Source organism: Onychostoma macrolepis, chromosome 25 (genome assembly GCF_012432095.1).
Source record: "Onychostoma macrolepis isolate SWU-2019 chromosome 25, ASM1243209v1, whole genome shotgun sequence".
NCBI classification, from domain to species: Eukaryota; Metazoa; Chordata; class Actinopteri; order Cypriniformes; family Cyprinidae; genus Onychostoma; species Onychostoma macrolepis.
In genome coordinates, this window is record NC_081179.1 from 24167575 (window position 1) to 24182574 (window position 15000).

The following is a 15000-nucleotide window of genomic DNA, read 5'->3' on the forward strand; positions in this document are numbered from 1 at the left end:
ATTACTATTAAACTACATTTTTTATGGCTGTGCAAAACTACGGTTACGTTATTGGGCTTGTGTTGACTTGCTTCCCGTCTAGTGCCCCGTTCATTGTTACGCCCTTCCCTCACTAACTTCCCCCGTCGTGTTTACGCTGCAGGAGTCTGAACTGGATCGTGTGCTTGGGCTGATTTAATCATTTCAAATCAAATCATGTCTATAGTATAGAGGTGTTTGGGGTGGGGATATTAAACAATCTGCGACGACGTCAGTGGTCTATATGAAGCAGACTCTGTTGACCTCGAGGGTCTGTCCGTATCAGGTCCCTGAGGCTGTCTAACAGTGAAGTGGAACGCAGCCCTCGTCAGTCCGATCAGGGTTTCACATTTATTTATTAGTCTGGATACATCTACAGTTTTCTATCATCACCAGGACGCATTTCTCAATACTTAGGTCACTTTTCCAGAACGCTTCACACCGCGAGCACAACATCAGTGTCTGTGGCTAAACCGTGGACCATCTATCACTGCTGTGGCACAAAGTGCATTCACTGACCACATCATCAATGCTTTTCTCACTTCGACACAAAGCACCAAAACTGTATGTGCTATACAAGCCAACTTGCTTCAAGTTCAAAACCAAGCACAGTACAGAAATGAGTTTGCAACATTTCTACAGTAATATCATATAGAGAAATATTCTGAACGTAAAAAATCAAATGCTATCAAAGTAGCTGAACATCTTCACAAGTGTTAGTCTTTGACTTTCATTACAAAAGGGGAAAACTTAGGAATAATCTTGCACTGCAGTTTAAACACGGAGCATGTAACATACTGCAGTGAATTATAAACAGCAGAGTGTCATTCTTGTTTTGTGAAGACATTTTCCTGAAGCAAACATACCTGTTGTGTTATGAGTGATAAAGTGAGTCTGTTTGCTGAAAACCTTTGCTAGAGTTATGGAAGAATGAGTTTATTTGAGACATTAATGAAGTGTTTTGGTAGTTTTAGTGCATTTTGAATGTGACAAACTGATGTGTCAAGTTGAAAGATGATTAGAACTGTGTGAAGAGTTTTGAAAAAGTGACTAGTATTGAGAAATGTGTCCTAACGATTGTAAGAAACTAATAAAATCCTATGTTTGCTGACAGTCTGAACAAGGCCTGGAGCCGCAGCACTGCACATTTGGTAGGTCTCTCTGGTCAGACACACACACTTCAGGTGTGTTTGATGAGGGAACGGCTCCAGGACGGGTCTGAAAACGCCTGGTTTGTACGTGTGGGGTGGATCAGAAGTGCTGGGTCTTCAGCTGCTTCTGGAGAGATGCCATTAATAAGGCAATTATAAACATCACACACAGAAATCAGTTCTAGGGGGCAAATATTGCCTCTTAATGGATAATGAATGAATGGTGCATTTATATAGCGCTTTGTTTATTGCTGTACATCCAAAGCGCTTTACAATCACGTGGGGGCATGGATGATGCGACGGCAGCCACAGAGCTGACCACACACCAGCTGCAGGTGGAGAGGAGAGAGGCGTCCAGTGGATGGGGATTATTGGGAGGCCATGATTGATGAGGGCCAGTGGAGGGAATCTGGCCAGGACACCGGGGTTACACCCCTACTCTTTACGAGAAGTGCCATGGGATTTATAATGACCACAGAGTCAGCACCTCGGTTTAACGTCTCATCTGAAAGACGGTGCTTTTCAGACATGATGAGTTCATGTCTGACCCTGAGTGCAGCTGCTGTTGTCAATGGCACTCAGAACAGAGAGAGTGTGTGTGTGTGTGTGTGTGTGTGTGTGTGTGTGTGTGTGTGTGTGTGTGTGTGTGTGTGTGTGTGTGTGTGTGTGTGTGTGTGTGTGTGTGTGTCGGGACTCACTGTGATCTCCAGCAGCAGCTCGGAGGTGTTCTGGTGTCTCAGCAGCAGACTCACAGGACTCCTGCAGGTGTGTGTGTGTGTGTGTGTGTGTGTGTGTGTGTGTGTGTGTGTGTGTGTGTGTGTGTGTGTGTGTGTGAGGACTCACTGTGATCTCCAGCAGCAGCTCGGAGGTGTTCTGGTGTCTCAGCAGCAGACTCACACAGGACTCCTGCAAGTGTGTGTGTGTGTGTGTGTGTGTGTGTGTGTGTGTGTGAGTGTGTGTGTGTGTGGTGTGTGTGTGTGTGTGTGAGGACTCACTGTGATCTCCAGCAGCAGCTCGGAGGTGTTCTGGTGTCTCAGCAGCAGACTCACACAGGACTCCTGCAGGTGTGTGTGTGTGTGTGTGTGTGTGTGTGTGTGTGAGGGACTCACTGTGATCTCCAGCAGCAGCTCGGAGGTGTTCTGGTGTCTCAGCAGCAGACTCACACAGGACTCCTGCAGGTGTGTGTGTGTGTGTGTGTGTGTGTGTGTGAGACGGACTCACTGTGATCTCCAGCAGCAGCTCGGAGGTGTTCTGGTGTCTCAGCAGCAGACTCACAGGACTCCTGCAGGTGTGTGTGTGTGTGTGTGTGTGTGTGTGTGTGTGTGTGTGTGTGTGTGTGTGTGTGTGTGTGTGTGAGGGGACTCACTGTGATCTCCAGCAGCAGCTCGGAGGTGTTCTGGTGTCTCAGCAGCAGACTCACAGGACTCCTGCAGGTGTGTGTGTGTGTGTGTGTGTGTGTGTGTGTGAGACGGACTCACTGTGATCTCCAGCAGCAGCTCGGAGGTGTTCTGGTGTCTCAGCAGCAGACTCACACAGGACTCCTGCAGGTGAGTGTGTGTGTGTGTGTGTGTGTGTGTGTGTGAGTGAGTGAGTGAGTGAGTGTGTGTGTGACGGGACTCACTGTGATCTCCAGCAGCAGCTCGGAGGTGTTCTGGTGTCTCAGCAGCAGACTCACACAGGACTCCTGCAGGTGTGTGTGTGTGTGTGTGTGTGTGTGTGTGTGTGTGTGTGTGTGTGTGTGTGTGTGTGTGAGTGTGAGAGTGTGAGTGTGTGTGTGTGTGTGTGTGTGTGTGTGAGTGTGTGTGTGTGTGTGTGTGTGTGTGTGTGTGTGTGTGGGACTCACTGTGATCTCCAGCAGCAGCTCGGAGGTGTTCTGGTGTCTCAGCAGCAGACTCACACAGGACTCCTGCAGGTGTGTGTGTGTGTGTGTGTGTGTGTGTGTGTGTGTGTGTGTGTGTGTGTGTGTGTGTGTGTGTGTGTGTGTGTGTGTGTGTGTGAGACGGACTCACTGTGATCTCCAGCAGCAGCTCGGAGGTGTTCTGGTGTCTCAGCAGCAGACTCACACAGGACTCCTGCAAGTGTGTGTGTGTGTGTGTGTGTGTGTGTGTGTGAGTGTGTGTGAGTGTGAGTGTGTGAGTGTGAGTGAGGGGACTCACTGTGATCTCCAGCAGCAGCTCGGAGGTGTTCTGGTGTCTCAGCAGCAGACTCACACAGGACTCCTGCAGGTGTTTCTCGGTCTCTTCATCTCTGGCTCTCTTTATGGTTCTGCGCGCTAAACAAACACAGCAGTCTCTGAGCGGAGTAACAGAAGCAGCGGATGGAGATAACTTTACAGGAATAAGGTTCGTCAGTCTCACCCAGAAGCGATGCGACAGAGGCGGAGCGAGCTGACACTTCTGCGTCTGATGTCGCGCTCAACATGCTGCGATTATTAAACTCAACCAAGAATTAAACTATAAAACACGACACAGTAACATTTCGCGCGTGAACTTCATCCGCCGCAAACCCGCGCGCTGCATGAAGGAGTTTTCACTGGTCGCGAGAAACCGAAAGCAACCTATCACCAGCAACAGGCTTTTACTGCGAGTGTTTTCATTGGTTCGGAGTGAACGGACATCGGCCAATCGTTATGGGCGCCGCTGTTGTCGGCCAATCAAAGGCGTCACGGAGCGATCGTCGCTACGCTTCTCTGAGCCTCTGTGCCACGCCCCCAAATATAAGCTCAAATATGAACGTGTGGAGCGTGAGGCGGAGATCAACTCATATTATTTACAATAATCATCAACAAGTTTGTGTTTTATTATTAGTATTTGTATAATTTAGTTTCTTTTCCATAAGGGTGAATCAGGCAATAAGGATTTAAAAAAACACATTTAACGTGATTTGTAAGACGATCAAAAATCTCGTTCATTAAATTAGGTTCAAATACAGTTCTGATGAAATACTTATTTAACTTAAAGGAGTGGCCGTGGGGGATATGTCATGTTCACACTGCAATATAGCCCTGTTTATCTAAGATAATATTCTTATTAACATAAACAACTAAAACCAAGTGCGTGTTGAGTTTCTGTTCCTATGAAGCTTCAGGCTTTTCCTGTTAATCATTAAAATAACTGCTATCACATTAGCATTAAAGTGACATTAAACTTGAGAGCATTTCAAAGGTTTGTGATGCATTACAATAAATGCATCCATTAGGAGCAAAGAGCATCTTTTTCTGCCGATGCACTGATGGAGAAATTCAATCAATATAATAAACTAAGTCCCCGCCTGTAAACCAGCCGAAGAAAGAGCAAACATCACTGTTCTGCCATCATTTACTCCTCTTAACATCTGTCCAAACCTGTGTGATTGTCTTTCTTCTGTGCAACACACTCTTTATAAAATGCAGTCAATGCCCCACAGTTTCAAGCTGCAAAAAGGACTTCATCCAAACTCCAGAGGTCTGATTTTTAACTGACCACTGATTGTTCCACAGACAGATGAATCATGTGAGTTTAGACTGAGACAGACATGAGTAAACTGCTCCTCCCGTAGAAGATGTGAGTCGTGATGTGCTGAAACATGAGGCCAAGACGAGACATGAGCGCTGGATGAACGACTGAGCGGGTCCATGATCCCAAACACAAAACTGCTCATGCTATTACACGCTGACCCACCACATTCAGAGTCACACGCGCTCCTGGAGTATAGTTTAGTGTGATTCCAGCACACTCATGAAAGCAGAACTGCATCTGTAACAACTGAATGTCAATATTTGCCTGTTTTCCAGTTCAGAAAAAACTGAAGCTTAAAAAACCTTTTCAGATTCATGAAACTCTTCATCAAAAAGAGTGCAATTCCTGAAAAAGTCTTGAGAAGTCCTCAGATGTTTTGTTAAGAGCATATTTTGCTGGTTAAGAAGAGAAGCTTCGTTGTCTCTGCGTCATTCACCGCCTCACCTTCAGCAGACGAATCATGAGACACCATCAAGACAAGCTGGTTATTCTAGCTTTAAGATTTTTTAAGGACATATTTGTTAGGAACTTAAATTCTTCTTCATTTTATATTTATATTTTATATATAATTAGTGCTGTCAAATGATTAATCGTGATAAATCGCATCCAAAATAAGTTTACATAATATATGCGTGTGCACTGTGTATGTTTATTATGTGTATATCAATACACACACATGCATGTATATATTTAAGAAAAATATGTTGTTTATATATTAAATATATAATTGTATAAACGTAAACATTTTCAAAATACATGCTGTATGTGTGTATTTATATATATATACAAAATAAATATATACAGCACACACACATATATTATGTAAACAAGAACTTTTATTTTGGATGCGATTAATAATTATAATAAATAAACAAGATGAAGTACATTCTTAAGGAATACAAAATATTCCCAACTTTATTCTCAAGTTAAAAAAAGAAGAAAACAGCAGTTAAGAAGAACTGTACTCTGTCTCGTCGGTCTGGCCCAGTTCTGCTAAGATGAGCTTTGCTCGCACGCAAACACTGAAGATAAACATATCTCTAGTTCACTGAACTGAACTCAGGACAAGGGTCAGCAGCTCACAGTCTGTTCGGATGCTGATAAGAATAAAATCTTCATCACTATAAGATGAATCTGAAACAGGTAGACTTTGATTTGAGAGAAATCGCTAGCAAAGCTCATAGTGCTGTTAATAATACTGAAAGACACTCTTTCTTTTGTCTTGTCAAAAAGCATTTAATCACCATTGTTTGAGCGCACGGTTCAATCACATCAACAATCACCATCATCACACAACATCTCAGCCACACGTCAGCTGTAAACAAGATACAAACCAACCGTCTGAATTACAAAATAACATACCGCAAAATTACTTAGAAAAATATCTCATATCTCCCGTAAACACTGTCGTCGTAATACGCGTGTCAATTAAAATCTGATTTAAAAAAGAGGCTGAAATCAAAGCGGCCAGAGGGAGCGAAGGCCTTTGGTAGTAAGACAGGAACAGTGGCAGTGTCAGCGCTGGGCGAGAGCCGCGGTCAGGCAGCGGTCAGGCACAGGCGGCGCTGGGCGGCGTGAGCGAGCACCAGCAGGAGCATCTCCGAGGTGCTGCTGAGGGCCACGATGAAGGGCGCCTGCGAGGCGTAGTCGGCCTCGGCCCGCTGGAAGGACAGCTGCATGACGGCCAGCGCCAGGAGACTGTTCTGCACCCCCACCTCGATGCCCACCGTCTTCCCCTGCGCCAGCGGCAGCCCGGCCAGACGCCCCAAACCCAGCCCCGCCAGCAGCCCGAAGACCGGCACCGTCACGCCCGCCGCCACCACCGGGGCCCGCACCTGCGCCAGGATGGACGAGCCCATCTGGTAGGCCATGAAGATGCCCCCCACCATGAGCGCCAGGCTGCAGGGGCGGATGAGGGCGAGCAGCACGCTGGAGACGGCCGGCAGACGCAGCTTCACCAGCACGCCCAGCGAGAGAGGGATGGCGATGAAGAGCAGCGTGCCCAGGATCTTGAGGAAGGGCACGTGGAGCGCGGCGTGGACCCCCAGGAGCCAGCCGTAGAGCGCCGAGGACAGCGGCATGGCTGCGGCCGCCACCACGGTGGAGACGAGGGTCATGCTGATGGCCAGGGTGACGTCTCCCCCCAGCAGCAGGCTGTAGAGATACCCCCCGCCGCCGCCCGGGGCCGAGCAGGTGATGACCAGCCCCAGCGCCAGCGGCTTGGGCAGCGCCGCCAGACGGGACAGTCCGTACGCATACAGCGGCATGATGAGGAACTGGCCCAGCACGCCCAGCAGCAGCGGCCCCGGGCTCCGCAGCAGGCCCCGCAGCACCTCCACCTCCAGCTTGCAGCCGAACGCACACTTGTTGATGAAGATGAGCGGCAGCAGGGCGAACAGCACCGGGCTCTCCGAGAAGTGCGACAGCCCGAGGACGTGGCCCACGGAGTCGTCCCCACCCGGCGCCACCCGGATGGAGTAGTCCCTGCGCTCCTCGATCAGCAGCGGCTCCGGGCCCCGGGCCAGGTCCAGCAGCTGGAGGAGCAGCGGTGCCGTGCCCGGCCCGCCGGAGCGGATGCTGATGACGTAGCTGCTGGCGGCTCCGCCGTCGCTCACATTCAGGATGGAGATGACGTCCGGCTCCAGAGAGCTCACGCGGAGCGTTTGCTTGAGGCTCTCGCGGCCCCTGCGGGCCCCGGGGCCGCCGTACCGGCTGGAGATGACGATCACGCCGCGGGTGTTCTGGGGGAACTCGAACTCCTGCGAGGAGCCGTCTCCGATGCGCAGGTACTGCACGGGCTTCTGGGGCTCTTCTGCTCGAGCGATGAACAGCAGACAGCTCAAGATGAGCGCTGTCTTCATGTCTCCAGCCGCCGCTGCCGCTGATATATTCCTCCTCACACTGATAACAGCATCTTTAAATCCTTACCGATCCAGTCATGGTCCTCCGTGATCAGGTTCACAGTCATCTCATGACGGAGCTCCTCGATACCGCCCACAAATATCCAGCGCGAGCAGTTCAGAGACGGTGTTTCCGCGTGTGCTGATTAATATATCTCATTTTCTGTGGCTTTATTTTGCTCTCGTGAATCCGGTCTGAGCAGCTCGGGCGGTTACTACGGGCGACTCCCTGCAGAAACGCGGGAAGCGCGAGAGCGGAAACTGGGGTTTGACAGTGGGCGGGGCTTCGTAGCGCGGCCGCCGTCTCTGATTGGTCGCGTACGATGGGTTTAAGGAATAATGTTCATATTTCAACTCTAAACTGCGTAATTCCAATACAGAAGTTTATTTCCGTCTTTACTCGCGTGTAAATTACTGTCCAAACCGTAGCTGAAACGACAGGGTGTCGGCGTCGGTCACGTGGTACCCGTTTCTTTACTCAACGCTGCACGGATGGACCAATCACAGCGGCTTCTGATTACAGGTCGAGGCGTTTTATTCGCGTTTTTCAGAGAAACCGCAGCAGCGGGTTTGCGTTCGTGTGTCAGGTAACAATCCTTGAAATTGGCGCATTTAAACAATGATAATTTCAGTGCAGAAATGTTTCCGGTGAAGCACGAATGCGGTTTGATGTTTGAATGCGGTAGAGTGAAGGAAAGGCCGGTGTGAGCAGCACTGCGCCCCCCGCAGGAGCACCGCGTGTGTGTCCCGGGACAGACATCACCGCCGCTCGGTGACACTCTTCAGAAACACGGAAACTCCCGGCGCGTCACACCGACACTACGGAGGCCGGCTGTGGACCAACCGCACACAATCGCGCTGATTTTACTTCCGTAATGTTTCATTTCGACTCTTTATATTCGACAAAATATGTTAATATACTTCAAAATATTACAGAAATACTATAGAAACCAATGTCTGCGGCCCTGATAACTGATCTGCCATTCGACGACTGATATTATCTTCATATGTTACTGAGCTGCTTTATGTCCATGTTGACATTTACCCTCATATTGCGTAACTTTTACCAGTATGTTGACATGTTTGTAAATGACACTCGACGTCTCTTAAATGTAGAAGTGGCGTCACCTGTCTAAATGAATCAACACATTACTACATGATAACATGTAGCGTGATAATTATTAAGTTAAAAAATGAATATTAATAATCAGGAATGTTTTTTTAAAGCAGCAAATCCGTATATTATTATGATTTCTGAAGATCATGTGACACTGAAGACTGCAGTAATGATGCTGAAAATACAGCTGCGCATCACAGAAATACATTACAGTTTAACAGATATTTCAGCTACTTTAAATTATACTAATATTTCACAATATTACTGTTTTCATGTATTTTGTTTGAATAAATGAAGCCTTTGGTGAGCAGAAGAGACTTCTTTCAAAAAGCATACAGTTTTATTGAGTGATAAGAACAAATACAAACATTCAGACAAGAAAGATCAGAAAATTTATTATGTACTTGCATTCAATGAACATACAGTAACGTAATAAAGCATGTATGTGTAGTGGAACATGTCTAACATCTAGTTATTTACTGCATGAATAACTAGAAGAGGCATATCCAAATAAAACTCTCTTATTTCATCTTCATTCTCAATCATCTACGATAACTGTATACCATCCCATGCTTTAAATGGGTGTAAACCGGTGGTGTTGTACTCTGGATGGTAACGAGTGTCTGTAATCTGGTCTTCTGTCCATACGAGCTCAGAATCAGACTCCGAGGATCCATCAGAGATGAACATCATCATGTCAGATGTTATTTAACAGACTAAAATGCCTAAGAATGAGAGCAGCGGCACTGGAACATGCCAAAGAAGATCTGTGTCAGAACTATTTATTTACATGATAACTGCACCGGAGAAAGTGCTCTAACCCTACACCGCGACTGCAGCAGGAGCCAAAGAAGATTTCCATTCATTATGGTGTGTGTGTGTTTATATGTAGACTCTCGTAGTCTGACGGAGGCACTGAACGCAAGAAGCACCTCCTCACACACGTGCTCAGTGGCAAGGCAAACACCACGAGCGCTGCTAACATTAACCTTATCAACGGATCTGTCTCTGTCAGCCTTAAATAAATATGCAAACACAGTGCCAGCCAAGACGATGAGCAAAACCCAAGAAGCCCCGCGGAGAGCAGCGTCCAGAAATAAAGAGGAGAAATGACTTGTGCTCTTTCCACAGACACAGTCACGTTTGATGATAGAGACACAGAGAAATAAAGAGCTGAAGGAGAGACAGTGCTTGTGTTCATCATAAAGTGTGGGAGATAATGTGCATAAATGGACTGGGTTATAAAAATCAGCGGCCTGATAGAGTCCTCCACGCAGGAAAAGTCTGAACGCCATCAGTTACGTAAAGCTGCCAACCTGCAACACAACATCAACATCAGTGAATCGAGTGAATCACAACAAACCAGAGGAAACATCACTCCACAGCTTCAGAGCAGGCGGAGCGATCCTGACAAACATCTCTCCATATTTCCTGGGATTTTATCGATTATGATAATCAGACCATATTGTGCTGCCGTGGACAGCTGACTCCTAAAGTTTCTGATATTCTTCATATTCTGTGTGGTGTTCAGTTCACAGCAGTGATGGAAATTATCTTTTCCAATAAGTTTAAACAGATTTTTACCTTTTATGGGCATTTTTACCATCATAAAGGAATTTTTTTTTCTAAAAGTGTGCATCATCTATTAAACATAACTGATATTTGAAATTATTTAAAAAAATTTAAAGATACTTTAAATGTGTATTTAGAACCGCCAGCAGCTGGCAGCGAGTCACTGCGAGTGAACCGAATCATTTAAACGGTCGATTCATGCAGGAACGAAACACCGTCATGTTGCTCAGAGACGCAAAACAGCGCTGTGACTGTGTTTGGAGTTATTTTTGTTGGTGAAATACAGCAAAAACAGGCAATATAGTGTCTAAAACGCAAGTCTCTTAATATTAACTTCCTGTTTATTGAACTGTTATATAAAATCAATATCACATTTGTAATCATGCTGATTTTTGGAGAGAAAAAAACAGCACTCTTTGTGTGATATTAACTATATGAAATGATATAAATGCATACATTTTCTGCCCCATATCTTGAATTTTGTGATCGTTCTAAATGCGTTCTAACAGACTGAACCACGCAGCGAGAGAACGGCGCGCACGCACTGGTCTAACCTACTAGACTTCATCACGTAATGTGCTCTGTAGGTTTTTGCTCTACAATGATATCTATCGCACACCCCTACTTCAAAGCTGTGAAAGGTCCGGCTGAAGTGTTGTGAGTGGTTCAGTGTACCGTCTGGAGAGCAGGTCCTCCTTCTCCTGCGAGCGCGTGGACGTCTCTCCCAGCGACGAGGCTCCGGCGGGCAGCTGGCTCAGCTGGTCCTCCACCTCCAGGCCGCTCTCCTCGGCGATCTGCAGGATCAGATCGTCCACCTGCTCCTGCGGCGTGCTCAGCGTGGTGGCCGAGCTCATGGAGTCCTCCATCACCTGCACACACAGACACGAGCGCTCAGAGACCACTCGCTCACCAGAACAAGGCTCTGAAGGATCGGAGAACTCACCGAGGTGTGCACGTCCAGATTCTGCACCTGCGTCTCGAACTTGTCCATGACGGCCGACACCTTCTGCAGGTCCATGGAGTTCAGAGCCTTGTCCAGAGCCTTAGTCACCTGCGTCATGTTCTTCGCCACCTTCAGGAACAAAGCGGGATTAAGACTGATCAGTTCTCAGGGATGCTGATCATAACAATCAGGACACAGTCGTCGTCTCACCCCCTTCATGGTCACAGCCGTCTGGACCTTGGAGGCCACAGCGTCCACGCGAGACGCCATACGCAGCCAGTTCAGACCCTCGTTCTTCTTGCGAATGGCATTCTCTGCGTACACACGCGCACACTCCACATTCTTCTGCTGGAGCGCCTGCAGACACACACACACACACACACACACACACACAAACACACACCAGGTAAACAAATTAACTTCTTATACAGTGGTGGCCAAAATGATCAGAACACTAGTATTTTCAGCAGCTAAAGAATGGTTTTAAGGCAGTTATTTCTATCTTTTGCTGTAGTGTGTCAGTAGGAAATATCAGTTTACGTTTCCAAACATTCATTTTGCCATTAATTGTAATTGATGTCTCCAAGACGCTTCAAGAAAGCTACCTGCAAAGCTACAGTACTGTTAAAGGTTTTAGGCACTTGTGTAAAAATGCTGTAAAATGAGGATGCTGTCAAAAATAATGTCATAAATAGATTTTCTTGATCAATTAACTTCTGTTAACTAAATGAAAACCTTGCACCAAAACATTGATCATGTTTAAAAAAGGTGAAATTCTCAATAAAACACCAGATCATTTAATAGTAAATAAAAGTAAATGGAGCACCATTGTTCTGAATATTATAATTAATTTGGGGAATTATGGGAGTCAAGTCGAATTCCTTGAGTGTCAAGGGTTAGGAATGTAACCATCATTCAAGGAGCCATTTTGTTAATATTTTGGACAGGAAATTATATCACGGAGAAGGACCTCTGGTGATACTAACTGCTGCATGCAAAGGAGATAAATGTGAAATAATTTGACATTTTTAGGGTATGGTCAGGTATTCTTAGGTATAGGTATGTCAAATGGTATGACCTCAGAAATACATTGATAATTCATCATTATTATGAAAATGAATATTAACTTTAAAAATGACATTTGAAATATTCCCACCAAGGCCATGTACTTACATAGGTGTCCATGATAATGCCGGTCAAATTTCATTTTAAATGGAAACGTCAAGTGATGTAACCAGTTACACCATTTGACTCCTATTACAAGCCTGTCTGTTAGGGGCCAATTTAGTCAAATATCACTAGTTTATGATGCTGATTACAGATAAATAAATAAATAACCTACAATTTTCAACTATTTTCAAGTGTTAAATATTATATTTTTTGAGAAAATGGTTCTTTCTCTACAACTTTATTATTAAAGCTCTGTAAGTCTAGAATAAAATAATTATATTGTACAACATTAGTGTTTTTGAAGGCTAGCTTTAATGCATATTTCTATTCCATTCACTTAAATTTTAAAGGGACAGTTCACCCAAGAATGTAAATTACCACCTGATTTACTCGCCTTCAAGCCATTCAAGGTGCATATGACTGTCTTCTTTCAGACGAATCCAATCAGCATTATATTAAAAAACATGTTCTGGCTCTTCCAAGCATTATAATGGCAGTGAATGGGTGATATTCAATAGTCCAATAGAAGTCCAATAAACTGCATCCATCCATCATAAAAAAGTGCTCCAGACGGATATTTTTTCTTACAAAAGTGCATTGATTTGCTTCAGGAGCAAATATTTAATATTTCTCACTCTTTGGCGGTTACACCATTTGACATTTTCATACATTCAGTCTTAACTTTTGTAAAAAATGGTACATATGTCATTTTTAACTACCTAAAATCAACATAAACACGCTGTGTACATTTTAAAATACCTGATGCATGCTTTTAAAACAAGTTTTTAAAATATTTTTGAATTTCTCATCTTGCCAACCCCTTTTTGTCAGTGACCCATGAACGCGTGAACCAGGACTGACGGTTCAGCTTGGGATGTGATTATATGATTCAACATTAACAGTGAGCTCTGAAATTAAAACACAAATTGTGGGCTCTTCAAACAGAGGCGTGTCAGATATCTTCACAGCAAGTGCTCATGGGCTTGCGCTCGCTGACATCACGGTCACATGACATCACTCATCTGCGGCCCTACCTTCTTCACTTTGGCTTGCTCGGTTTTGGAGTCCTTCTCTGCCTTTTTGGCCAGCCGCTCCAGCTGCTTCGACGTGAACTGGTGAGAAAGACAAGATATAACACAAGAGTCACAGATCAGAGGAGTCTACCATCAGTAGGGCATCCGTAGTGAGGGGAAGACAGAAATATATAGTCACCTTCAGCTGGAAGAGTGTGTCTGTGTGAGAGAAACACACCAGTAATCAATAATTCAGCTCACATGATCACAACTCATGAACATAAGACGCCTGTAGCCTTACGTGTTTATATTCACACAACAGCCCTCAAAGTCTATTGATAACAGTAATAAAGTAATTACACTACACCAGCCTGTCAACAAGCGTTAATGTGACCCCGTCTAATCAATGTAATGAAGATGACACAGCATATCTGTTCATATTTATGAACGCGTATGATCATGATTCATCTCAGAAAAACTGATCAAATGACATCCATAATGAAGTCAGTAATAACACGGCGTGTGTAAGAGACATCGAGTGAGAGTGTTCCTACCGTCCATGTTAATGTCCACTGCGCTTTTACAAGCTCTGCTGAGTTATTTTGATGTTTTTCAGCTCGATTTGTTTGTTTATGTGTCTCCGCTCGCGCTTCTCTCTCTCTTCCGGGTTTAGCTGCGCACTGACGTCCCCGTGACGTCACGCGCTGCTTCTTCTTCGTTGGCGGATTGCATTCTGGAGGCGTCACTACCGCCATCTTCTGGAGCTAGTGAACCTCCACATTCTCCAGTGACCACACGGTGCGAGCATCTATTACTTTGTCCACTCCTGCCACATTAAGGTATATTCTTTACTGACTTTCCTGTAAACTTTCCATTTATTTCATCAAGTCCTTTCTCTCAGCTTCATACAGCAGTCCAGCAGGCGGCGCTAGTGTGCGAATCCCCATCAGCGGCGGAGAGAAGAAGGCGCTGCGGGAGAAGGGCACAGCGATGGCGGCCTCCATCAGACTCGGGCGGAGGGGCGTCTGCATCGCTCTGAGAGCCATAAAACACAACAATCTGACCGTTCAGAACAGACTAATACCGCAGAGCAAGCGTCCGTGGACAGCGGGCCGGACCGGAAGCGGCTTCAGACACTTCTTCCTGTCGCCGTCGGTCTGCGGTGAGTGTTTCTGTGTCAGATCGGCGGAAGGGCATTAATGTGGCAGCACTCATTTATTTATTACAGCACAGTTTACCTCAGAACAGCGCTGTGTGCGCAGTACTGATCCGATGAATGATCTCCATATTCATAACACTTGACTTACTGATTGTAATAGTCCAAGAAAGCATGATGACACTTATGATTTTGACAGTTATGATGGCTTTTGTTGATTGTTGTGTGCTGTCATGTATGCTGCTGTTTACAAATCAATGATTTGATCTCACATTTATTAGATTGAGTAGTTCTTCATTTTTTATTATTTCTTTTTATTATTAATCTTATTCTTATTATTTTGATGACAACTTGAAAATTGCACTGAGTCTATTACACACACACACACACACACACACACACAGTGAGGACATTGTCATATCTGACCTGGGTCCAGTCATTGATCATGTGGTCACTCAGGTTA

General features: G+C 45.5%; 4 protein-coding genes across 4 annotated transcripts in view; 1 reads left to right on the plus strand and 3 right to left on the minus strand.

Annotated features, from left to right (window-relative positions):
- Positions 1-3889, minus strand: part of LOC131534220 (Fanconi anemia group A protein) — a 55446-nt gene extending 51557 nt beyond the window's left edge. The window contains exons 1-2 of the mRNA XM_058766956.1: positions 3527-3889; positions 3326-3441 (exon numbers count right to left, since the gene is read on the minus strand). Coding sequence (XP_058622939.1) covers positions 3326-3441; positions 3527-3590 — 180 coding nt within the window. The 5' untranslated portion in view covers positions 3591-3889. The remainder of the gene's footprint in view (positions 1-3325; positions 3442-3526) is intronic.
- Positions 3890-5504: 1615 nt separating this feature from the next.
- slc10a3 (solute carrier family 10 member 3) lies at positions 5505-8930 on the minus strand. Its single transcript, XM_058766954.1, has one exon. The coding sequence runs from the start codon at positions 7525-7527 to the stop codon at positions 6205-6207; it is 1323 nt and encodes a 440-aa protein (XP_058622937.1). The 5' UTR covers positions 7528-8930; the 3' UTR covers positions 5505-6204.
- Positions 8931-9062: 132 nt separating this feature from the next.
- On the minus strand, positions 9063-14071 carry chmp1a (charged multivesicular body protein 1A). The gene is made up of 7 exons (XM_058766955.1): positions 13936-14071; positions 13581-13600; positions 13403-13480; positions 11409-11555; positions 11199-11327; positions 10931-11124; positions 9063-9999 (listed from the first exon to the last, which is right to left on the minus strand). The coding sequence occupies exons 1-7, from the start codon at positions 13940-13942 to the stop codon at positions 9978-9980; spliced, it is 597 nt and encodes a 198-aa protein (XP_058622938.1). The 5' UTR covers positions 13943-14071; the 3' UTR covers positions 9063-9977.
- The window catches only part of pdhx (pyruvate dehydrogenase complex component X), a 17813-nt gene continuing 14396 nt past the window's right edge, over positions 11584-15000 (plus strand). Inside the window, 3 exon segments of the mRNA XM_058766952.1 lie at positions 11584-13483; positions 14055-14220; positions 14283-14543. Coding sequence (XP_058622935.1) covers positions 14372-14543 — 172 coding nt within the window. The 5' untranslated portion in view covers positions 11584-13483; positions 14055-14220; positions 14283-14371.